The following is a 27092-nucleotide window of genomic DNA, read 5'->3' as shown; positions in this document are numbered from 1 at the left end:
AATTCATAAATAGATACAGGAAATTAAAATATTCCTCCAAAATATCAGAAAATATTCCAAACCAATTACAAACTGAAATCAGACTGATTGCACTTGAGGCTATGATCTTTAAGCCACTTACTTGAGAGTAAATGTTCTTTCTCTCTTACTTGTTACTGATGCATACCAGTGCATATGAACCTGGATTAAATATCAATATAAAAGTGAATTTTGATATGTTTGAATAAAGTTTTATTTTGTGATTTAATCACTGTGCTCATGCTCTGGCACACATTAGTAAGCAGAAAGACAAGAAAATTGTAGCCAATTGCTCACATGCCAGCTTTGAAATTAATTGGATAAATTATTTCAAATAAATTTAAAACCGGCAGAGTAGGATGTATGAAAAAGAAACAGAGAATGAGAACTGATTTGGGAAAATTTACCCATCAATTACTTGCCCTTTTTGTTTACAGTTTTGTCTACGGTTTGGTAACACTTTCTAACCATGTATATTTATACTCTAAAAGCCTTATTGAAACAAGCATTTCTCAGTTCAGGATAAAGTTCACAAAGGATACATTTGGACCTATTAAAATCAAATGCATATCATCTGGGGGTAAGAAACTGTTTGCTGAAATCAAAGTTGAGTAATCTTTGCAAACTGCAGTGTTTGGCTGTGGGAACAAAGTGTGTGTGTGCGTCTGTAATCCTTCTGTTTCGATTTTCCACATCATAGGCAAAACCATCTCTGCAACATCAGTGAAAACAATTAACTGCCGACGGATGAATTATTGCACCCATTTTGCTTCACACCACAGGACATTATAGGAAACATCATCAGCACTTTGAAATTCATTCTCACATTTCTCAAAGGAAGATGATGACAAATGTAGTAACACTTCAGGGAATATCAAAACCTTGCTATTTCGTTTTAGAATCTGGCTTATCAGTGAAATGAAACATTGACACAATGATATGGTCCAATGATATACCTTTCATTCATATTGAAATATGTTCATCCTATTTTCCTTTTCATTATTTAAAACCCCATCCACAATAAATTAGATAAGAAGTGCAGTGCTTTGTATGCTCAGAAGTGGTAAAAAATTATTATTATAGTAATTAACCACAATAACGCTGCTACCGCTTAGCATTCATTGTAGCACTCTCGAATGATCAAAGCAGGTTGCATTCATTATATTATTTAAAAATACTGTAAGGTAGCCCAGAATTATATGGGTAAAATGCTGTCCAGCAGAGTTCTTTCAGGTACTTTTGAGGTTTGCCGACTCCCGCTATAGGGGAAGGACTTGCTGTAACCAGCTAGCTGTACATTTTGAGGATAAACTTGCTCAGCTTCCGAGAAACCTTGATTCTACAGTTGCAGCCGTTCCTGTTGAAGTGCCTGGCGTCACAGCCTGCGATGTGTTGTTGAACACTTTATTCAGTTTATTCAAACTGATGATGTGGACAAGGTGTTTGCAGATCTGTGACTGACCACATGACCCCCTTGATCCCTGCCCCGCTTGTCTGGGGGATTTGACTGGATTACTGCTGGATTACTGCTAATGCACGCTAGGTCTGTCATGGGCTGCTTGATTCACTCAGGATCAGGCATGGTTTGGTGGCCAGGAGGCAGAAGAAGCAGGAGGGGACAGCTTTAAGGGGGGGGGGGGGTAGTCAGGAATGGAGGGTGGCGGTTCTCCTGTTGCAACACTATCCTGACAAGACAGAAGTACTGTTTTTGGGGGACAGGAGGCGGGCAGGTGTGGAGGACTCCCTGGTCCTGAATAGGGTAACTGTGCCCCTGAAGGACCAGGTGTGCAGCCTGGGAGTCATTTTGTCCATGGAGGCACAGGTCAATTCTGTGTCCAGGGCAGCTATCTACCAGTTCCATTTGGTACGCAGGCTGAGACCCTGTCTGCCAGAGTGCTGCATGCTCTAGTTATCTCCTGCTTGGACTACTGCAATGCGCTCTATGTGGGGCTACCTTTGAAGGTGACCCGGAAACTACAACTAATCCAGAATGCAGCAGCTAGACTGGTGGAATCCTGCCAGCATATTACACCTTTGCTGAAAGAACTGCATTGGCTCGTTACTGGCCAAGTTCAAGGTTTTACAATTAGCATATTAAAAACAGCTTCGTACTAGTTTATTTGAAGGATTGCCTTGTCCCATGTGTGCCTACTCAAGCTCTTCAAACTTTTACAAGTGCCACATCAAGTTTGCTCCACTTCTGTTAGGAGTCGATTAAGATTTACGCACTCTTGCTGCAGTTTTAGACACCTGTTAAAAACTTCTAAAAAAATTATATCAAGCCTATCCAGATATATGTGGTGGTATTGAACTAAGTTTTACCCAGACTAAGTCCATTGAGATTAATGTTAGGTCAATTAATGTCAATAGATCTACTCTGAGTAAAACTTAGTTGAATCAAATCAAATCAAATCTGATTTGATTTGTAGTTGAATACCACATATAATTTAGTGTATGCTTATACATCTGTTATTGATATAATTATTTTATATTGTTTTGTGTATACCACCTAGAGTTTTTTATGAAGTAGTTTATGCATTATTCTAAACAAAATCTGCCAATTTTTTAATTATTATTTTCCAATATAAACCCAATTACACAAATTAATTCCAAATTAATGCAATTTCGTTAAGAGGCTTCCTGCACACCGTTCTTGATGGGTCTTTATTCTTATTCATTTCTGTTACATTCCATTTTTTAAAATTATCACATAATTAATAGCTGCACTCTTAATGATTTCTATTTGTGTTATACTATTTAACTTCCAAAAAAAGGCTCCAGGTGAGGAACAATAGCTTTTTCCTTTTCATCCTGCCTGCGCCACATCCAAAAGTCAACTGTTAGTCTCTTGGCCTTTTGTGGCTCCCTGAGGTTTTCCTTTTTCCTGCAGCATTTGGGGCTGTCTCCTTACTCCCACTGTTGTATTCCAGCCTGGTTGGGGCAGAGCTGCAACTTCAAGGTTAAACCCTCTTCTTTCTCTGGCTCAGCTCCATCCCATAGTACTCAAGCCATTCCAAATCGACAACAGCAGATCCCTCTCTTCTACTGGCACCGAGTCAACAACTTCCAGAGATTCGCTATTTATTCCTCCGGCTGAGAAGGGAGGGGAAAGGCAATGCCATTCCTCTTCCAACATCCAAAAAGAGCCCTCCCACCACTTTCCTTTCACCGCTACCGTAGCATTTTGCTTTTTTTAGAAAATACAGTGATACCTTGGTTTACAACCATAATCCGTTTTGGAGGTCCGGTTGTAAACCAAAACAGGTTGTAACCCAAGGTTAGTAAAACTAATATATGAGATAGACTCATGACATTCAAAGCAAGATATGTCAAGCCTTGATTTGTTCTACAGGTGAAACTCGAAAAATTTGAATATCGTGGAAAAGTTCCTTGATTTCCATAATTCAACTTAAAAGGTGAAACTAATATATGAGATCGACTCATGACATGCAAAGCGAGATATGTTTGCCTTGATTTGTTATCATTGTGATGATCATGGCATACAGCTGATGAAAACCCCAAATTAACAATCTCAGAAAATTAGAATATTCAAGGAAATCAGCAAAACAAAGATTGCAAATGGAGCAAGATTGAACCTCTGAGAAGTGGAAGCACATCTCGCTTTGCATGTCATGAGTCGATCTCATATATTAGTTTCACCTTGGAAGTTGAATTCCTGAAATCAATTAACTTTTCCACGATATTCTAATTTTTCGAATTTTGTGTGTGTGTGTATTCCATTTAATATTATACATTCATGCCATCCTTATCCACTTTGGCTCTCTAGAGCAGTGTTCCCCAACCTTGGGTCTCCAGCTGTTTTCGGACTGCAATTCCCATCATCCCTGACCACTGGTCTTGTTAGCAAGGGATGATGGGAGTTGTAGTCCAAAAACAGCTGGAGACCCAAGGTTGGGGAACACTGCTCTAGAGCCTTCAATAAGTGAAGATTCATTATGCATTCCCTGCGGACACTGTTGTAGCGATGGCAAAACTTGCCCGGTCTTTACTTACAGAGGTGAGGTGTGATTTTGAGTTAATTGTCTCCTGGCATTCAGGGCCAGAGCCTATGAGCTAAAGAGTGATGGTCAGTGGATCAGGGGGTGGAGTTTGGTAGATTAGGGATCCTAGTGACAGCAAAAGATAGTACCTGGTCAATCAAGGGAAGAATCCACTTGTGTTCCTGTCTTCCTCCACTACCTCATCAGTGACTCTCACCTTGAGAGATCTGGTACCCTGTGTTATGCTGTTGTTACGAAGAAGGTGTTTCTTTGATTTGGTATCCTGCGCATCTCAGCAAATGAAAGTCGATATCAAATGATATCCTATATGTAGGGAGATTTGCAAGACAATTTGATGATGTCTCTACAGGTTATAGGTGAATTCAGCGAAATGGCACCTGATTCTTTTTCTATACCTTTGCAGGCAAAATGTACTCTGTAGCAATGGGGTGCCAATATTTCAGGGCCTTTTATTTTAAAAAATTACACCAATACAGAACTAGTATTATTTCTTATGCTGTATTGTTTCTAATGGATGTAAGGAGAAAGAGGAACAATGTTCTTTTACCTCCTGAGATCAACTATCACAAACTGTACACTTTTTCTTTTTATAAGCCACACAAATGTATTTAATTCTATCAAAACAAATTCAAGGTTTTCTGTCACATGTTAGCTGTACAAGATGATTAGCATGAAATTTAATTTGTGCTGATTAGCCTTAGGGGAGCAAGGAATTAACTTGATGGGTTAATTTCATGTTTGTTGTATATCGCAAAAAAAGCAATGTATGAATCTTTTAACACTTTTGAAAAACAAATGCGTGTACACTGGACTTCTAGTTTCTTTCCCCTCATTAAATTATACTCTATAGAGGGCACACACAGAAGTTTTAATGAGGATTGCAAGGAACTGTATTTGTTTGAAATGTACAATGCTTAACGAACCATATCCAAGTTCTTCAGTTTGCCTGCCTAGTATGCAAACATTTATTTCTGCTTTTGCTTCTTTGAAATATTTACACCCCTCTTACTAACTGAAGTTCTCAAGGTGCATCGTAATATATTTAAAATGCTATAAAAAAAGGACAATCAGGGTTTCTCACTGAGTGAAACTTCCTTACACAGACTCCTGCAGGTCCTGCCTTCCAGAAGCCCATAGAAGGTTTACTGGGGTTGGGGCAAAGGTGTATACCAATGATGGCCAAACTTGGCCCTCCAGCTGTTTTGGGACTACAATTCCCATCATCCCTGACCACTGGCCCTGTTAGCTAGGGATGATGGGAGTTGTATTCCCAAAACAGTTGGAGGGCCAAGTTTGGCCATCACTGGTGTATACAAACCTCCCCCCATCTCCATTCTCACATCTTCCAGCTGCCATTCTGGTGCTGAATCTCCCCAGCACTCCATTGCTTAACCCTCACTGAGGCAGATGTTAGAATACCAGGTGTTAGAATACCTCAAAGGTGGAACTTCCTCACCTGGGCTGCTGCTCTTGCCGTCTCATCAGACATGCACCTGATTGGGCGTGCACAGAAGTGCACTTTATCTATAAACTCTCTCTAGCTGTAGTAGGACTTAAAAGTAACCTGGGTCTCTATAGTAAAGTCCGATGAAATATTACATCAAGCCCTGCATTCAATGATGTTAGATTATGTCCACCTGCTTGGTCAGTGGAAATATGCTTCCACAGCAGGACATCTGGTCCCTCATCTCCCACCAGGGTGGATAAAAAAAATCAATGTTTTTTTTTATTTAATTTTTTTAAAATGTGGTTTTTTAAATATTTAAACTGGATTTTTAAAAAAATTTAAATCGGATTTTTAAAATAAAATGCTTTTGGAGGAAAAATCTTTCTAAAGGTAGTTTTCTATTTAAGTTACATTATATTATACATTTAAGTTACATTACATTATAGTCCAAAGGCTTTTCATCAGGAAATAAGGATTTGTTTTAAGTTTCTCATGTGTGCTAAAACTCAGTCTAAGTTGTTGTTTTTTTAAAAAAAGAATATTTTAACCACATTAGTTAAGAAACATGGATACATATGCTATAATGTTATTGTTTTAGTTAAATAAATTGTTTAAATTGTTATTAGGGAAATGATTGTTTTTCTCCTTCCAATAAAGTACAGCAGAAAGGTTGTCCAAATATAAACAATAATTCCATAATTACCTGTCTTTGTATTTCTAATAGTATAACCAAATCAGTGATTTTTTTATATAACTGTAAAAACTACTCTGAAAATTTATTATTCCAAAGATGAAACCTTCATCTGGTTGTAAATATTAAGATTATACCAGCAAGAATGAGTCTTTCTGTAAGAAAATGATTTAAATCAAGTCTTACTGACTAGTGATTTAAATCAAGTCTTACTGACTAGTGATTTAAATCGTGATTTAAATCATGATTTAAATTGATTTGATTTAAATCAAATCCACCCTGTCTCCCATCTGCTCCAGAAGGTCCCCAACCCATCACAAAAGTGTCCACAGACGGCAATAAGGACAGTAATTTTACAAGGGACAATAAGGGATAGCAGAATGGAGATGGAGATTTAAGTCAATAGCAAAACCTCGACCAATATATCCTCATTCAGGTAGTATCAAACTATGGTGGTTTTTTGCCTAAATAAAGTGATCCTCTAACAGATGGAATAAACCCATTTGTGGCCCTGGGGGGAAAAATTATCTGATAGGCAATGCATACCAGTCACAACATGTGGAATGGTTAAACCGGCTTTGCTACACAGAATGGACGATGGAGGCCAGAAAATCCAGCTCTACAATTTTCTAATTTTACCTAAATTATTTAGCCACGTTATTTGTTTTCATGCTAACATGCATTGTCAATTGCAAATTCTCTCTCAAAGATATATAAGGACCAAAGGAGTATTTTATACAAAATATTCAATATAAATAAGTAAAATCTTAATTATTCTAAAAACTATTCCATTCTAAAATTCTACAGATTGTCTATTACTACTTAATGTTTCTCACTTAATTTTAAGAATAAGACATATTTAGGGACACCTGGAAGGATCCCTTCATAGATGCCTGACTCTGACCCAAGGCCACAAACCCTCCTTCTGCAGCTTATATTTATTTCTTCACCTATTGCTACTGCTGTTTCTAGGCATTTGACTGCCTTTTAGATATGCCAATATTTGAATATTTGAAAATCTGATATACAGTGGTGCCCCGCAAGACGAACGCCTCGCAAGACGGAAAACCCGCTAGACGAAAGGGTTTTCCGTTTTGGAGGCGCTTCGCAAAACGAATTTCCCTATGGGCTTCCTTCGCAAGACGAAAGCCCATAGGGAAATCTCCGGGACAGCGGGGAAGCGCAGCGCGTCTTCCCCACTGTCCTCGGACCTCCTCCCGCCGCCAGGCTTCGGAAGGCTGCTCCGAAGCCTGGCGGGGGGGCGGAGAGACCTTCTCCCCGCGCCAGGCTTCGGAAGGCTGCTCCGAAGCCTGGCGGGGGGCGGAGAGGTTTTTTAAAAACCCCGGGACAGCGGGGGACTTCTCCGCTGTCCGGGGCGATTTTAAAATGCTGCCGGGCGGCAGCGCTGCTGCCCGGCAGCATTTTAAAATCGCCCCGGACAGCGGGTTTAAAATCGCCCCGGGCGGCGCGTTTCTCCGCTGTCCCGGAGGGCTTTTGAAGGCAGGCGGGGGGAGCAAAGACTTTCGCCCCCCGCACACCTTCAGAAGAGGTCCTGGACCTCTTCTGAAGGTGGGGGGCAAAAGGCTTTGCTCCCCCCTGCCTGCCTTCCCGGGAGAGCGGAGAAACGCAGCACGTTTCTCCGCTGTCCCCGACGGCTTTTGAAGGCAGGCGGGGGGAGCAAAGACTTTCGCCCCCGCCCGCCTTCAGAAGAGGTCCTGGACCTCTTCTGAAGGCGGGCGGGGGGCGAAAGTCTTTGCTCCCCCCTGCCTGCCTTCCCAGGGGCTTTTAGATCGCCCCGGACAGCGGAGAAGTCCTCCGCTGTCCCGGGGCGATCTTAAAATGCCGCCCGCCAGCATTTTAAGATCGCCCCGGACAGCGGAGGACTTCTCCGCTGTCCCGGGGTTTTTTAAAATGCTGGGGGTGGGAAGAAAAGCCCTTGTCCCCACCCCAGCCTTCAGAAGAGGTCGGGGGACAGACTGTCCCCGGACCTGGTCTGAAGTTGGTTTCCATAGGAACGCATTAATTGATTTTCAATGCATTCCTATGGGAAACCGTGCTTCGCAAGACGAAAAACTCGCAAGAAGAAAAAACTTGCGGAACGAATTAATTTCGTCTTGCGAGGCACCACTGTACCAGTTCGGGGCCCAGTGAAAGTCTAGACTGTTCTATTTCATTTGGAATGGTTTTACTTTTATTTTTTACTTTTACTTTTTACTATTATGGAAACGGATTTATTTATTTAGGTAGGTAGGCAGGTAGGTAGGTAGGAAGGAAGGTGAGGTGTGGGAACAATTTTTAGCAGACCCAGGGCCAAAACCCAGCAATTAGGGGTGCATCTAGGGGGAAAGCTGATCAGCTCTGAGCAGATTATGGGGTTCAGCCTGGCTTCTGTTCTGGATTTGGTCACCATAGTGAATGACCTGTGCTGGGAAAATGACGGGCGGAGCCAACCCTACTAATTTTTCTGGACCTCTTCTGGACCTCCATCATAATATCCTTTTGGTTAACCTTGGAATTAATGCAATATTATGGAAATTTGAGGGATTTTGCCGGAAAGGAACTAAATTGGCTTTAGTAGAAATGTTTTTAAGGAAAAATGCATGAATATGTTGTGTTTTTGAAATTTTAAGTTTTTTAACATAAGATAAGGTTAAATGGAGTAAGGTAAATTGAATAACAGATTGTATTAAAAGAGGGAAAGGCTATGTTGATTAAAAAATAAGATAGAGTGTCATGATTAACTATTTAAATTAAAATTGAGAAATTTGGGGAGAATTTGCTGAAATAACGAATTAAACTAGAATACAAAAGGGGAGGTGTGAGGAGATTCAAGAATTAAACAAATGAATATTGTGATTGGAGATTTGTATTTTTTCTTTTTATTTTAATCTTTATTTTTTATTTTTTGGGGCTAGGTTTGGGGATTTTGTATGTATTGATGAAACTCTGAATAAATATTATTTAAAAACAAAAACAAAACAAAAAAACATAATATCCTTTTGGACCACATGTCAATATGTGAAGGTCTCCAGTTTTTGTTGTTGCAGGTCTCACTCTCTGCAGGGAACAGCATAGTCTATTTCTTACTGGTTTAATTGGAATCTGCATTAAGTTTTGATCAGATTTTACCATTGTTCTAGTAAATGAACAGCAGTAAACGACTTAAAAGTGTTCTGTCTACTGCCCTTTGCTCATGTACAAATTTGTATTTTCCCAACAGCCATTGGAAGGACCCTCATCCCTCGTTATTTTAGCACTGTCTTTGAAGGAGGTGTGACAGACCTGTATTACATCCTAAAGCACTCAAAAGAATCATACCACAACTCCTCCATCACAGTGGACTGTGATCAATGCACCATGGTCACTCAACATGGAAAACCAATGTTTACAAAGGTAATAGGGAAGATTAATATGAAACATAAAATTGTTGTTGGGTTTTCAGTGTCCCTTTTCAGATTACATTAGAGATTAATAACTGGTGGTTTGGTGGGGGGTTTTCTTATCTGTGGATGGCGGAAGTGATTCCAGATATCTTGAATTTTAATTTGCCAAAACTGAAACACCATTGAAGTGAAAGTTCTGTTAAAGAATACCAGAAAAAGAACTTATGTGAAAATTCACACTATTGTACACATACAGACACCAGATTTTCATGATCTACTTCGTTTTTTTTTTTTATTTTAAAGAGGGAAGAGTCACATTAATTGGGCCACCACACATAGCGTGTGTTCATATTACTGCCTTGCAGACTTTTCACAGACACGTTGTTTGCCAGTGTGAGAGCAGGATGCTGGACTAAATGGGCCTTTGGCCTGATCCAGCCATGCTGTTCTTATTCTGGATTTCAGTTCCCATCAGCACCAGCCAGCATGACCAATGGTCAGGGATGGTGGCTTAAAGTTTGGAGGGCCTCTGCTACAGCAGTAAAGTAACGCAGGTAGGTTTTTGCCCCCAGTCAGTGTGAGAGGTAAAGCTATGACATCTCTCATCATAGACCACCAGCATTCTCCAGCGCATGTCCCTTGCACCTTCTTCCAAATTAAGGATGTGCTATGGCTCCAGGTGTTGCAGCCAATACAATTTTCTCTGAGGTTATGTTCCAAAGCCAAAATGATGTATAATCCAAACACATTGGGTTCAGTGGCAGGTGGGATTGCCCTCCCCCTTTCCACCCCTTTTTACATGTTTAAATTTTTGGTCATTCGCATAAAGCTGAATGTACACAAGTTAAATGCACATAAGTTGTGAGTTACCTGTAGCTGTCTTTTCTCAGGACTCTGGAATTTGGTTTGCGTGCTGGTAATTCACTGTTAGCAGTCTGACATTGGTAGATCATTGGGCTTACAGTCTTCCCATTGCAACCATCAAATTTTAGGATTATGTCTATGAACCACTCCCATCTAGCTCTGACCTATGGCATGGTTCTTGAATCATCCTTGTTACTTCCATGTTTAGCCTCCAGACTGAGTAGTACTAGCCTCAAGATTTTGGCCCAGTTGACTAAATGCAATATTTTGTAGGAAATTGGTTCTCTGGAATGTTTAACCCTCAATTAATAGAATAGTTGAATTGATATTATCCTTCAATGGCCAGGCTCTGAAGTTTCTCAGGGAGTATATAGATTTCCCTGTCCCCGCACATCAGAAGATAACACTCTGTTTTATGGGCCTTCTTTTACCAATGTGAGACCAGTTTAGGCAGGGCCTCTGCTTTAGAGCATTTTTTCCAGGGGTCAGACCTATCAAGCCATGTTCTGCCGGCTGAAAAGATTCCCATTCTTAAACATTCTTCTTTGTTTCTGATATGGTGCCATCCAAAATTTCTTAAATTATTTTCTTGTTTATTTGCACCTATGAAGCTTCTATATGGACAGCAGTTTTTAGCATTCTTGTTTTGCATGTTAATTTCCGTGTTCCCCGTGGGAGTGAAAAAGCACCAAATAAGATAAAATAAGATAAAACAATAATAATGAACTTCTGCTGCATCGGTCAGCATGTTGTCTTCTCTTTAGTAAATAACTACCCAACTGATTGAAGCAAAACTAAACTGGACTTTGGTTGGGTGGGGGAAGAATCTTTCCGAAACAAAGTGTTTAGAAAATTTCAGTGGTTCATCTCAGCAGGTGAAATGTAGCCTAATTTTCCCCATAGAGAAGTGCATCATGTTAGATTTCATAGCATTCGTGGAAGCAACATTGTTTCAACCTGAAAAATTGCATATTTAGCCTGTAGCAGCCCCAGTAATGAAAGATGGAGCTCACATTTATGGGAAAGTTCTCCTGTTCCAATACCATTGAAATGAATAGGGACCACCAAGTCCAGCATTCTTAGCAGTTATGCTGGAGACAGGCAAATGGTATAAAAAACCAAATGAAAGTGGGTTGGAGAAGAAGTATTGCTTCGGCAACTGTGCTGAATTTTCACGTTCCAGCATTTTCAAGGCGAAAACTGCCTACCGTTAGCACAAACAGCAACAAAACTAGTTATAGAATTATAGAGTTGGAGGTTCATATAGTCCAGCCCCTTGCAGTGCAGGAATATTTTGCCCAATATGGGTCTCAAACTCATGACCCTAAGATTAAGGGCCTCATGCTCTACTGACTGAGCCATCTTGCCTCTCAGTTTTGTGTGTGTGTGTATGACTTGCAACCCCCAAATAATGCTGCTTCGGTGCCTTTTTAATGCCTTTTTTCTTAGCTATGTAATTCCAGCTAATAGATAACTGCCATGCTCCTCTCAATAAATGGCGGGCTGCAGGATTCTGATCTCTGCCCCAGCCTCCAACCACTACAGATAGACTAAAAGGTCAAAAGAGTCCATACACACCTAGAGTTGTACAAGTATAGGAGCCATTCTCACCTTCTGGAGAAATATCCAGAAACTGGTGGCAGACCCTGTGAGCCCTCCAGGTCTTCAGTTTAGTGATGGCGTCATGGCACCACATGCCATGGCCCCTGGCAGGGAGTTGGAATCTCCCAATTAAGGAGTAAGTCCAAGGCTGCAAATATAGGGCTGCCATATGTCCAGAATTTTCCACACATAGCCGGGATTCATCCTTCGAAAATGGCATCCAGGCAGAATTTTCGGAAACCAGTTAAAATGTCCAGAGAAACCCTGGGCGTATGGCAGCCCATATTGGAAGTACAGTGGTGCCCCGCAAGACGAATGCCTCGCAAGACGAAAAACTCGCTAGACGAAAGAGTTTTCCGTTTTTTGAGTCGTTCCGCAAGACGAATTTCCCTATGGGCTTGCTTCGCAAGACGAAACGTCTTGCGAGTTCTTGCGAGTTTGTTTCCTTTTTCTTAAAGCCGCTAAGCTGTTAATAGCCGCTAAGCCGTTAATAGCCGCTAAGCCGCTAATAGCCGCTAAGCCGTTAATAGCCGTGCTTCGCAAGACGAAAAAACTGCAAGACGAAGAGACTCGCGGAACGGATCAACTTCGTCTTGCGAGACACCACTGTATTGAATTTTTGGTGAATTTCTGGGGAAATTACTTTGTCCGTCTGTCCACCCAAAAGAAAGCTCAACAAGTTTTGTGTCCGGATTTTCACTTCTTGAAATATGGCAACCCTACACAAATACATTTTTTTTTCAAAATGAATTCCCTCATTCCCATTCACCTCTAATTGCTTTCCACCATGTATACAACACTTCTTTTGTCTCTGTGTCATTTTTGGTCAAAAGGGTTCACAGACTTCTGATTTTATTTCATTTTTAACCCTGCAGAGCCTTTTTACTAGAATCAATGGTAAGATGAGTTTCCACAGCGTGAAGTGTAACGCTTCATGTTTAAAACAACTGTCTCTTTCCAGCCCTATCTGACTTTGATGGCATGGTAGAAATGGTTTTTATTTAAGGCTACTAATGCTTGTGCTTCCTTATAGCACCACGTTAATGCATAAAAGATCAGCATTGTTAAAACTGTAATAACAGCCCGTGTGCTTAGCTGAAATATACTTTCCCCTCCTGCGCATTTGAATCAACAGTCTGTGTCTCAGTCCTGGACATAACACCAGTGATCAATTTATGTTCCTTTACCTTATAAAAAGTAAAGGAGCACGTTACTTTTATGAATTTACACAAACCATCTATCAAATAAGGATTTTGGGCAGATATAAGAAACTCTAAGCAATAAAAACTGAAGGTCAGGGAAGAATTTATTACTTTGTAAAATTTACATTTTGTGCAATAATAATAATAAAAATAATAAAGCGAAAGTGATGCTGTTCTCCCTCCTGGTGGTGGAAGTTGCAGAATCTTTGACAATTAAGCAAGACAAAGAAGGGGTTAAAAAGCTACTGGTTAGTTTGAGAAATGTTCTTTTTTAGTTTTCTTTCTTTTTTCCCCTGGCCTAGTCTGGAGTTGCCACGTGATCTCCTGAATGCCTGACGGCCTCTTTCTTGTTGATCCTCCAGAGACCATCTGTGCTGGGGGCATTGATTAGAGTGTGTCTGCCGGGATTACATCTTTTCTGTTGCCATGCCAACTAATCAGCTGATTTTGGTTACCACAGAAACAAAATGTCAGAGCTCACAGCACGGTAACATGAATGCAGCACAACAGAGAATGTTTTCTTAATTGGAGACCTTTTCATTTTGGATTTTATAGGAAAGGCAGCTTTGGGGGCAGGGAAGGGAGGCAGCTTCGAGTGAGATTTTGGCTTAATTGATGAGAGAGAAATAGTTTGGTTTAGAATTAGAAAATTAGAAAGTTAAATATCGTCACATAGTGTGTTTGTTAGCTGCTACGATCTGTGAGTGTATGTGATCTCTTTAAAAATGGTCATAATTGAAATCATACACATGGGCATGATCCATTGATTTTTAATGTAGGTTTGCCACAACCCAGAGCTTGTATTTCTTTTAAATCTGTGAGTTTACAGTAACTGTTGGGACAGGAGACAGGACTAGGTCTCATCACCTGGTGGGTACAAAGGAAGAGCCGGAAAACCAATATCCACATTCACTATTGTGACTCACAGCCTTTACCAGAACCTATCTTTAATGAATTTCTGGTCCTTTCAAAAACCAACCTAAACTAGCAGGCACCGCCACATTTAACAAATTCTGGCAAGTTAATGACTATAGGAGCCTGAAATTTATTTTCTTACTAAATACAGCACGAGAAACTCATTGAACAGGCTTGTAGGGTATACACGGTGACAACTACAGAGGTAAAAGCATATAACATTTTCAGAAAATTGCATTTTATACTTTCCTAGATAATGCCTCGTTAAACGAAAGTCCCTGAACACATGAGCTCTAGGTTTTTTGTTGTTGTTTTTTTATGAAATGTTTATTAAGCTTTTTTAGAATAATACAGTAAAAATGAAAAAGAAAATAGAAAAATACAAAGTAAAAACAGTTAAAAACACACATATTTTCTGTTACTTATTTTCCTTTAACTTATTTCCCGGACCTCCTCATACCTCCCTTTTTTGTATTCCGCTTCAATTTATTGGTTCAGCAAATCCTTACCATTAGATTTTAACCCATTTATAACCCTTTTTTCATATTCTCTTAGAGCATTACAGCTGGAAACCCCTTAATTGCTATCCAACATCATTCTATCATTCATTAATTTTACAATATTTCTGTAGATAGTCTTTAAATTTCTTCCAATCTTCTTCCACCGACTCTTCTCCCTGGTCTCGGATTCTGCCAGTCATTTCTGCCAATTCCATATAGTCCATCACCTTCATCTGCCATTCTTCCAAAGTGGGTAGATCTTGTGTCTTCCATACATGAGCTCTAGGTTTTAAACAGTATGTTAATGGTATTCAAACTACAGAGAGATCAGCCATTGCACTAAAACTTTAGACACTAAACAAATGTACCATTAAAAAAAAAAAACCATGGAGAAATTGTGGATCATTTTCTAACAGTGGCTTTGTGCTAAATGCAAGTGTTGCTTCTTACACAGGGCCAAGCCAATTCCTCCTTACCTATCGCAGCTCTCTGTGCAAAATCCTATACTATTCCAGAGGCTCCTCAACTGTCAGAGAGGACCAGGGTCAGAGGAGGGGGGAAATGAATTTCCTGTCACGTGCTGTATAATATTTGTAGATATACCGTATTTTTTGCACCATAACACTCACTTTTTTCCTCCTAGAAAGTAAGGGGAAATGTCTGCGCGTGTTATGGAGGGAATGCCTACGGGTGGCATGCCTACGGATTTTCCTCCTCTAAAAACTGTGCGTGTTATGGTTGGGTGTGTGTTATAGAGTGAAAAATACGGTAAATAAAATTCACATCACGTCCAATGATTGTCACTGTTAAGCAACTAACATCTATCAGAATTACGAGCAAAAGCGATGGGAGTAAATTTTCCATCTAAATATTTGACGTGAAACTATGTAAAGTACATTTGGTCTGCTGAGTTAACTAGTCCAGTATCACCCAATGGCCAGCCAGTAAGCCCATGAACGATGTTCATGAAGGGTATATCCCTGTCCTACTTGGTTGCCCACCAGGAAATGTATACTCAAAGGCATGCCTGTGCCTCTAAACCTGGAAATACCGTTCAGCTGTCATGGCATATAGCTGTTGATAGACCTATCCTCCGATACAAAGCCATCAGATCTTGTGGCAGTGAATTCTGTAAGTTAATTATGCACAATATGAAGAAGTACTTTGTCTATTGAATCTACTGCCAATCAATTCCGTAGCGTGTTCCTGATTCCTAGAAGGTTAATCAAAGCTCAGATCTTTTGTCCAGGGTCCATCACTCATTTATAAATGCCCTCTGCTCTTGTGTATTTTATTACTATTCACTTACAGTATTCATAGCTTGCTCTTGATAGAATATTTCCACTCCCAGGGCAGGGGTCAAAGTAATAAAAAAAGAAACTGAGAAACATAACAATATACAACGATTAGGTAAAGGTAAAGGGACCCCTGACCATTAGGTCCAGTCGTGGCCGACTCTGGGGTTGCGGCGCTCATCTGGCTTTATTGGCCAAGGGAGCCGGCGTACGGCTTCCGAGTCATGTGGCCAGCATGACTAAGCCGCTTCTGGCGAAACAGAGCAGTGCATGGAAATGCCGTTTACCTTCCCGCCACAGCGGTACCTATTTATCTACTTGCACTTGACGTGCTTTTGAACTGCTAGGTTGGCAGGAGCAGGGACCGAGCAACGGGAGGTCACCCTGTCACGGGGATTTGAACCGCTGACCTTCTGATCGGCAAGCCCTAGGCTCTGTGGTTTAACCCACAGCGCCACCCCCGTCCCATATACAACAATTGCCATCTCATATAAAAAGGTCCAATAAATAACAAATTGGCAATTCTGTCAAAGGGTAAGCAAGCAAACCTATGATGACAAGAATCAGATTTTCAATTCAAGCAAATACCTAGGTAAAAAACAAACAAACACAAGATGAACAAACAGATTAAACAACCTATACTCTTGGCAACAGTTCCCTCTCCATGTTTCATGTATGGTAGTCCACCCCTCTGTCCCTCGCACAAAGGCCCCACTCTGAGCCAATGGACTCTCCCTCTGTGGCTTTTGAGAAACATAAAACTTTCACCCACACTCTGCAGCTTATCCAGGCCTCATCCTGAGAGGTCTGAATGGTTGCTCACAAGCATCCACAGCTAGAAACCCCCACCTCTTGCCCATAGCAGGAACAGAACAAAAACAGACACACATACACAAGAAAAATTGCAAACAATTGTGGCACGTTTTTCCACCCTAGAAAAACTTTGGTAGCAAAGTCTCCTTGCTTTAACAACTCGTAAATATATGAGAGCCCTGTGGTCCTTAGCATCTGCTAACGCTAGCCAACATACAGAGTTGCTAGTTCCCCCGGACACTCAAGGGGCAGGAAACTAAGGGGTGCTGCCTCCTGGGTCAGGAAGTGGATCCTGGTAATCAGGAGACAGAATGAACATGGGATTTAAGATAATTCTGCTTAGGCTGGTATTTAATCATATCTTAATTTGGGGTGTCGTACGCATCCCGACTCTTCTGCAGATGGATGGTTTTTATTTGTTAAATAATTAAAATAAAAACAGCCCTAGTATACAACAGTAGAGGAGAATTGCTTTGGGAACAAGCAAAATAAAAGCTCTCGGAAATACTTCAAGCCGGGCGAGCCTTGGTTTTGCTGTCAGGATCTGTCAGTGGAAGAACTCCTGTCCAAAGAGAACGCTTTTATTCTTCCAAGGTAGCCATAATAGCAGAGCTGTGCTTTGGGTACAGCACAGAGAGCTACTTACTGTATGAGCAGCAGCTACAGATTCCTTCCTGTTATAACACGCATAAAAGTCACTTCTGTTTTTATTTTATTTTATACATTATATTTGTATACAGCCCTTCATCCAAGCATCTCAGGGCGGTTCGCAGAATAAGTAAAAACATAAAAACAAGGACCGAAACGAAACAAAGCAGTTCAGATTTCTTGGGGTTGCATTCACACTGTTCTTCTCGTGGTTCTCTTTCTTCTCTTGCTCAAAGAGGGCATGTAACTTCAAGGAAGAAGACCCATTGACTGTCAGTGGGTGCCCTCCGGAGGCACAGGCCATAGCAGACGTCAGCCCTAGTTCTAGAGCAGGGGTCAGCAAACTTTTTCAGCAGGGAGCTGAAGTCCCTCAGACCTTGTGGGGGGCCAGACTGTATTTTGAAGGGAGGGGGTAGATGAATTCTTATGCCCCTCAAATAATCCAGAGATGCATTTTAAATAAAAACACACATTCTACTCATGTAAAAACACGCTGATTCCCAGACCATCTGCAGGCCGGATTGAGAAGGCGATTGGGCCGGATCCGGCCCCTGGGCCTTAGTTTGCCCACCATGTTCTAGAGGCCTGCAGTCAAAGACTTGGAGGGACTGGCTTAATTTTTTTCAAATAAGTATGTGAAATTTCATCCTGCCTCATCTCTGCACTCTTGGACCTGTGTGGCTCTCTCTCTGTTTCCTCCTCTCATGCTGCTCTCACTAGTCTCATCCTCTGGACCACAGTCTCTTCCAGTCCCTAGCTCTCTCTTTTCCTATGTCAAGCAGTTTCCCTTTCCTGGTTGTCTTCCCAGGCTCCTAACCTAGGGCTAAGGTGCTTTTCTCCCCCTCCTTATGCTGACCAGTATAACTCTGTGGAGCTCAGCCAACAGTGACTAGAAACCCTTCTGCCTGCCCTACTGCTTTGTGCTATTAGGGCAAGTCGCTCCCAGAAACTTCACCAACATCATTACTATTATAGCTTTTCATGCAGATTTTTTTTTTAAAAAAATCAAAAATCACACACACTGTAATGGCCAGATTGGTATACACCAGGCCTGTCCAAGCGGTCGATCATGATCTACCGGTCGATTGCGGTCTGTCCCTGGTCGATCCTGGTCTCTCTCCCCAATGAAAGCTCAACAACTCTGGTCAATCCAATGGGTAGATCATTCCCAGTTTATTTATAGTGGGAGTAGATCACAGTCTCTTGGAAGTCGGAGACCCCTGGTTTACACTAATTAAGAATATGTTTTAAAATATTGCCATAAGCAACAGAGGTGCTTCTGTAAGATATGCTATTCTTAAATTACCAAATCAGGTTCCAGAATTTGTCAGGGTTCCAAAGTAAATAAATGTTCCCTTTGATTATGCCCTCCTCTGAAATTCCACACTTCCTGTTCCTGATCAGCCGCTGGTTCTGCCCTAGAGCCACTTTGAAAAGCCAGCCCAGGACACAGAGAGAAAATGTGCCATCATTCCTTTCCTATATCCACAGGTCTCTCCAGACTCTTCTTTCGCCCCTCATTAGTTCCATGGTTCTCCCATCTTACAATATCCCTCGCTATGAGGCATCTGACCTATAAAAGGATTATCTGTCGGGTATCCTATAAATTCTCCTCTGGCTCCAATTGTAATGTGGGAGAAGAATTCAGGGGCTCCACAGCACTCCTTTTTATGTGAATTAAGCATTGTGGTTTCCTGGTGCTCAAAGGAAGCCCAAGCCTAGAGAGCTTTGAATGCAATTGCGAATACAAATCAGGCAGACAGAAATGTTTAAACAAAAAGAATCAGTGAAGGAAATTGGGGCTAAAACTTTTTCAGAATTGAGAAGCGATTGGTGTGCAATCCATTTTACAAGCCCTGGGGCACCAGGAGGAGATGAGGAGGAACCCCCAAAAGGACACACAAAAAAAGGATTGAAAGATAAAATGGAAAGCAAAAAATAGATAATGGGAAGGATGAAAATAACTATCTGAAGAATGGCTACCGAATGTGACACATACCAGAGTAAACCTAACAACCACTTGGAAAGTGTAGAACTTTTATAGCTCAGCCTATTACACAAGATTGCTTAATGTCTATTACATAAAGAATACAGGACCCTCTGGTTCACCAGCTAGATATTATATTTGCACAATTGCAACTGTTATCCAGAGTGAAAGGTGAACAGAGCAAAACAGATCCCTGGTTGGGAGTGATGGAGTGCAAACCCACCACCACATCTGAAGCCTTGCCACCCAGGACAGCCAAGGCAGAAGGTGGGGTGGCTTTCATACATGGGTTTGCTGCGGCCGATTGGCCCAAGAATCCAGCTCCATGGGGGAATCCATTCTCTGAAACAGCCTATTTGGGGGCTGTCTGCTAGCCAGTGGCAGAACTGCAGGCAGCAGCTTCCCACCTGCCATGGTGAAGTCCCCACTTCTCCTGTGGCAATCACACAGGGATCCCGGACATTTCACCATCTGTTGATCCCTGAGCCACCATGTTATTTCTCGCTGCTGCCACCCAGGCCCTACCTGGTACAATACTGAGTCCAGTCAGGATTAATTGGAACATAAACTTCTGTTTATTTATTGCAGTTTAACAAGCGTGTGGTTTCATAAACAGTATCAGTCAATTACAATCATGGGGTGCCTATCCAGACCTATAACTTCCGCTACCTGCTCTCCCTCACTAAACCACCTCTCAGATATTTACTTGTCTTCCTAGCCCCTAACTGTTCCTGACTCAGCTTATTTCACTACACTAACTCAACCTACCCCCAAACTCTATCCCAATTCACTCCCACTCCAACCAACCAACCAACCACCCACCCAGCTCACAACGAACTCCTCCCTTCGCCCCTCCCAGAGCTGGTTTTATAGTCCCTCTGACTCCACCCCCTGGGTTCTGATTGGTTAACCTGTTTAACTATTTCACCTCCAGCATCTCCTCACCCCATGATGCTCCTCTCCACCAGCAGAGAGGAACCTGCACATCATGCTACCCCACCACCCACCATCAGTGCCAGGGGATTGGAATTGTGCCCTTTATGCCATTAATCAGCACCAGCCATTTTGGAGGGAAACAAAAAATAGGATTTAGATTGCACAGAGCTATAAAATCCACAGCCTGTTTATTTAATTGTTCATTCTTAATTCCTCTTTTTTTCCAGAGGGGATACAATTTCCCCAATAAAGCTGAATAACAAAGTATATTGGCATTTATTTAGCTTGCTTAGGACTGTATTTTGTTTGGTTTCTTTTAGTTTTGTAGAGGCTCCTCAAAGAAGTGTGTGTGTGTTTGTTTATTTTCCTTCCTTTTCTTTTATTTCTCCTAGGTGTGCACAGAAGGACGTCTTATCTTGGAATTTACATTTGATGACCTTATGAGAATAAAAACCTGGCACTTTACAATTAGACAATACAGAGAGTTAGTCCCTCGCAGTATTTTAGCCATGCATGTAAGTAATTGGCCAGAATTGCTTTTTTTTTTAATCCATTAAATTTTGACTAACAATCCAAACCCACCATTTTCTGTCACAACCAGTTATCTTAGAGTTATGCGCATTGTAAACAAGGATGTTATGTTGGTGTGTCAAAAGCATTGTGAAAATAGTTAACAGACTACAGCCCCCAGAATTCTTTGGGGAAGCCACAGCTATTTAAAGTATGGTTACCAGATTTTTTTTCAATGAATGTGGGGGCATTTTTTTTTTTTTTTTAGCTGAGTAGCAACAGTGAGTCAGCAGTGGGGATGGTGAGGCAAAAGACCCTGGGCCCAAGCACACATGCATATTGTATAAAGGTGCAAAGCCCTTCTTTCACACCCTGTGAAACATAAATGCACAGTGTTTTTAAAAAACTGGGCAACAGTCCCGAACCTTCCTCAATCTCCTGTCCCCTTTCTCTGCCACATTTGCCCAGTTTTTAAAAAAATGTGCATTTATGTTTCACAGGGTACGAAAGAAGGGCTTTGCACCTTGCCTGGTAGAGAAACCGTGCACCTTGCGCCCCTCCTGGGCCTCCACTGATCTGTCACAACAAAGGGGGAAAGGGGCAGGAGATCTGTACTGCTGGACGTTCCCAGTTCCCCTTTGGCAGTGGCGGCGGCAGCGAGCAGCTCCTGAAGCCAGCCAGAGCCAACTGCACTACCAGGCTGGCTCCGGGCTGCTGCCGCTGCCACATTTCCCGGGGACAGATTTGCAAATCAGGGGACTGTCCCGGGGAAACGGGGACGTCTGGTAACCCTAATTGAAAGTGGTATGATATAAATGTGTTGTGCAGATGGGACCTTATTTGCTTGTTACACAGATGTTGGCAATCTCTGCGTGAGTTACCTTTTGCCCAGCTGTGCTCCAAGGGTAGATCAGCACATGTCAGAAACAGTTTTGAAGTGCATTGGTTAATTGCATCCTTCTGAGCTCTGCAGCACCCATATAGGGTATCACCAGCATTGTCCCAGCTGTTGCTCCAGGCCCAGGTTACTCCTCTGTAAAAAAAAGGGATCAGTCTTAGTATGCTTCCTGCTTTCTAAATGAGGGGAGTGGTTCCTTCTTTCTCTTCCTGCGCATTTCACATGCTTTCCGTTGGTGATACCATACTACACCAGTAGATGTAATTTAGCATCCCGACGTTGTCTGCATGTTTGCTTTTGCTCTCGAGCATGTTAATTAGGGAGTTTCTTTTTTCCATTGGTAATTTGTAAGGCTGTAACTATTTTTATAGTAGGGTCCCGTCCCCCCGATTTGTTTCACTAACACTTAGTTGCTATGCTACTGTGAGGACTGTGAGGTAATATGTATAAGAAACCCTTGAGGAGAATGGGAATTATTCCCGCAGTGGAATTCAAATCCTTGCTCTCGTGCAGCAGAGTAAGCTGTGATCCAAGAAAATCCTAGTTCAAACCTTGCCCGTACCATAAAAGAACTAGATGACCTCAAAACAAGACACTACTCTCATTTTTAGCCCCTTTACTTCATCGTGGAGACGACAATATTAGTCTTCCTTACCCTGTTGTAAGGTTTCCTGATATAACGACTAGTCTAAAGTATGCTTTTCAAAAAGCTTAGCAGTACCATTGCTAGTAATCCATTGTTTGGAATGAAATGGGCACTGCACTCTCCTTCCCTCAGTGAATTAGTGTCTAATGTTCAGTATAAAATCTTGGGTGCTTTTTATAAATTGGCAGCTTGCTTTCAGATAGGATTGCCAATTTTTTAAGCATGTCCTTGATTTGTAATTTCACTGTTGCATTTCTTCCTCACATGAGCATGAGAGACTGTCTCTTTGTTTTCCGTTACAGGCACAAGACCCTCAGGTGCTGGAACAGCTGTCCAAAAACATCACCCGCATGGGTCTCACTAACTTCACCCTCAACTACCTCAGGGTAAGCTTACCATGAGTAATTTTTGAAAAGGTTACTGTCACAGCCCTCAGAAGCTCTTCTGTAGCCTAAAGACCATGTGAGTTTTGTCACGGCCTGCCCCATAATTTCCCTTCATTTTCAAACCAGCTTCCTGGGGAACCTGGGAATCTGTTCTGCTCAGGTCCTCTTCCAGGGTCTTGTCTAGCCAGGTAAATATGGAACAGAAGTGAACAGAAAGAAGGCAGTCCCTTGAAGGTTGGGAGTAATGAAAACACTAGTTAACTTTGCCTGAGAAAGCATCTCCTTGGCGAACACAACAGTATTTCAAAACGATAAGTCTAGAGAGACCTGCAGCTCAACATCTGGCTGATGATTTCGGATCAATATTTAGCACATCCACCCACACACCAGCTCTTGACCTCCTGCCCCTCTATTATTTTATCAGCCACATATGGGAAGCGGTTTGCTATGAGTGCTGTCAGCCAGCAATGCAGTGCAGTTGTGGATGGAGGAAAATTCATCAAGAATTTCTGGGGTCTTGAAATCCATCAGGAAACAGCAGCGGAGGTAGGGGATGCTTCAGTTGGCACCGTGACGGTGTGCTGCTGCTGGCTAGCTGGCTAGCTACCATCAATGCTATCCACAAGGTGCAGCAAGCCATTTGTCAACCACATCCCCTGCCCACAACAGTGAGCAACGTCGTCGTGTGCAGCTGATTTTTTTAAAAAATAAAATAATAATAATAATAATAATAATAATAATAATAATAATAATAATAATAAATTATTTATATCCCGCCCTCCTCAGGCGAAGCCGGGCTCAGGCCGGCTAACAATAAAATAGTACAACATACCAAAATCATTCATTATAAAATTAACTCAAATCAAACTGATGGCGACCACTGGGCCAGAGCTCTGCGAAGATTGCCAAAGGAGGGAGTCAGGCTGTGCCCTGACCAAAGGCCTGGTGGCACAGCTCTGTCTTGCAGGCCCTGCGGAAAGATATCAAGTCCCACAGGGCCCTAGTCTCTTGTGACAGAGCATTCCACCAGATTGGAGCCGCAGCCAAAAAAGCCCTGGCTCTAGTTGAGGCTAGCCTAACTTCTCTGTGGTCTGGGACCTCCAAGATGTTTTTGTTTGAAGACCGTGGGACATACCAGGAGAGGCAGCCCCGTAGGTACGAGGGTCCTAGGCCGTATAGGGCTTTAAAGGTTAAAACCAGCACTTTAAACCTGATCCTGTACTCCACCGGGAGCCAGTGCAGCTGGTATAGCACCGGGTGAATGTGATCTCGCAGCAAGGACCCTGTAAGGAGTCTCGCCACAGCATTCTGCACCCGCTGGAGTTTCTGGGTCAGTCTCAAGGGCAGCCCCACGTAGAGTGAATTACAATAATCCAGTCTGGAGGTGACCGTTGCATGGATCACAGTGGCTAGGTCAGGGCGAGAGAGGTAAGCCAGCCCTTGATTCCCAAAGCAATTCCGCACAGAGTAATTTAAAATTAGCAACAACAGAGCTTAAAAACAAGGTAGGGGATATTAAAACACACCACCAATAGTTAGAGCAATTGTGAACAGCCTCAGGCACTAAGACCTGAATCTTCAGATGGTGCTGAAAATTCATAAGAGACCATGCTAGATATATCTCAGAAGGGAGGAATTTCATCCATGCTTTGCCCCATGCTTTCTAGACACAGGTCCACACTTTCACAGTCCATATCTGCTTTCCACTCTTCCATGTCGAATTGGAACAAGCAGAACAATTTGGGTTTTCCATGGATCATAGAGAGCGTTTGGCCAGGATTTGCCTTCCTTGTGACTGGCCTATCATATAAGCAACAAATAGTCACCACAGATATCATAGAATTGGAAGGGACTCTGAGGATCTTCTCACCCAACCCCCTGCAATGCAGAAACATTTAAAAGAGAAGATTTTTGTGAGGAAAGCTGTAGGGCACCCCCGCCCTCAGTGCTGGATTTATGTATAAGCTAAACAGGCTATAAAAAGGTAAAGGTACCCCTGCCCGTACGGGCCAGTCTTGACAGACTCTAGGGTTGTGCGCCCATCTCACTCAAGAGGCCGGGGGCCAGCGCTGTCCGGAGACACTTCCGGGTCATGTGGCCAGCGTGACATCGCTGCTGTGGCGAGCCAGAGCCACACACGGAAACGCCGTTTACCTTCCCGCTGGTAAGCGGTCCCTATTTATCTACTTGCACCCGGGGGTGCTTTCGAACTGCTAGGTTGGCAGGCGCTGGGACCGAACAACGGGAGCGCACCCCACCGCGGGGATTCGAACCGCCGACCTTTCGATCGGCAAGCCCTAGGCGCTGAGGCTTTTACCCACAGCGCCACCCGTGTCCCAAACAGGCGATAGCTTCCCCCAAAAAAATTAAAGGAAAAAAACCTGGATGTACATTTCTAAAATATAAGATAAAAAAACAAATAAAATAAAACCTTCATACAGCAACAGTGTTGTGTAGGCTCCTATTTGTTATGTGCAAATGGCTTTAGATACCTATTAGGTCCATAAATTACCATATGACATATATTCAACACAAAAAAACAGTGACAATTTGTTGTTGACAAAAGACAAGTGGCCTTATAAAAGGCCCCCATTACCTTCAGTAGCTTAGGGCCTCATCAAACCTGAATCTGGCCCTGCCTCCACACACACACACACACACACACACACACACACACACACACACACACCAAAAAAACTTCAGACATGGACTGGGAAAGTGCAGACTTGTGCCTAGAAAACTCTGAGGAAAATTAGTGTAGATGAGCCCCGAGAAAACCCTCCCCAGTACTGCCACATAGCAATGTTCAGCTGGGCTTTATGACTGAGTAAGGCTCGCTTTCTCAGTTACTCAGATGCTAAGCTTGGTTATAAGGGACGTGGGTGGCGCTGTGGGTTAAACCACAGAGCCTAGGACTTGCTGATCGGAAGGTTGGCGGTTCGAATCCCCACAACAGGGTGAGCTCCTGTTGCTCGGTCCCTGCTCCTGCCAACCTAGCAGTTCGAAAGCATGTCAAAGTGCAAGTAGATAAATAGGTACCACTCTGGCGGGAAGGTAAACGGCGTTTCCGTGCGCTGCTCTGGTTCGCCAGAAGCGGCTTAGTCATGCTGGCCACATGACCCGGAAGCTGTACTCCAGCTCCCTCGGCCAATAAAGCGAGATGAGCGCCGCAACCCCAGAGTCGGTCACGACTGGACCTAATGGTCAGGGGTCCCTTTACCTTTAAGCTTGGTTATGTCTAAAGAGGGCCATGGTGCGAAGGCAAAGCTCACTCCTTAAGGCAGGAGCGCCATTCCAAAACCATTTCTCCTTTCTGGTCCCTTCCCTGAGTTTCTACTGCATTGGCTGTAATGTGTTTATGGTGGGGAAAATGAACTTTCTCCCATTGCAGTTTGATCCTTGCAGAGCATCTAAAGTTTGCTCTTTTACACGCTAAGGGTGTTCCCTTCTCTGGTCTCACCATGTACATACCGAAGTGTCAATTTTGGGTTCGTGTGGCAAGGTTTAAAATGCAAATTGTCTGCAGGTGCAGAATACTGTGAAGCAAATGCAAAGTGGCAGATTAGCTAAAGTCTTAAGATATGCCAAATAGATTGTAAAAAAAAAAGAAGGTACAGTAGACAAGTCATAATTTTAGCAGCACGCGCAGCTCCACGAGTATTAGCGATCCATACTCAATTCCAGTTGCTTTGCATGGTCACCTTTTTTGTCCCTATTAAAACTGGAAAGCAAGAATTAGAGAAGGGTGGAATTAGCAACCTTAAGGCATCTTTAATCCTAACTTTCCCCAGTTGAGGACTGAACTAGGTGTTCCTTCCAGGTGTAGACTTGGAACATAGCAGGGGACAAGACCTTATGCAATGTGGGTGTGTATCTAGGGAAGGCATAGGCAAACTCCAGATGTTTTGGGACTACAACTCCCATCATCCCTGACCACTGGTCCTGTTAGCTAGGGATGATGGGAGTTGTAGTCCCAAAACATCTGGAGGGCCAAGTTTGCCTATGCCTGATCTAGGGGATGACCGATCCAGGAGAGAAGCAGATGATGGACCTCAGTGTTGAAGTAGTCTCCGTGTCACACAAGGACCTCACATGCTGGCTAATCAGAAACTTCGATAAATGCAATACCGTTTATATAATGGCAGGGGTGGGCATTTTCTGGGCTTCTAGCAACTTCCATCAGACCTACCCATCACAATCATTGATCAGGGATGATGGGAGTCTTAGTTCAACAACAGCTGGAGAGCCTCTGGTTCCCTGACACAGGGCTACATAAACATGGAGGGGAATTTAGATAGTGAATTTGGAGGACTGGGGTTAAGGTAATTG

General features: G+C 42.5%; 1 protein-coding gene across 9 annotated transcripts in view; it reads left to right on the top strand.

Moving 5' to 3' along the window:
- Window positions 1-27092, top strand: part of LDB2 (LIM domain binding 2) — a 224900-nt gene that overhangs the window by 159316 nt on the left and 38492 nt on the right. For all 9 annotated transcript variants that reach the window (XM_028743295.2, XM_028743293.2, XM_028743294.2 and 6 more), the window contains exons 3-5: window positions 9399-9571; window positions 20716-20838; window positions 22680-22763. In XM_028743295.2, coding sequence (XP_028599128.1) covers window positions 9399-9571; window positions 20716-20838; window positions 22680-22763 — 380 coding nt within the window. The remainder of the gene's footprint in view (window positions 1-9398; window positions 9572-20715; window positions 20839-22679; window positions 22764-27092) is intronic.

Source organism: Podarcis muralis, chromosome 9 (genome assembly GCF_964188315.1).
Source record: "Podarcis muralis chromosome 9, rPodMur119.hap1.1, whole genome shotgun sequence".
Lineage (NCBI taxonomy): Eukaryota > Metazoa > Chordata > Lepidosauria > Squamata > Lacertidae > Podarcis > Podarcis muralis.
The sequence above is the reverse complement of the archived record's forward strand: the minus strand, read 5'-3'. Positions and strand labels throughout refer to the sequence as shown.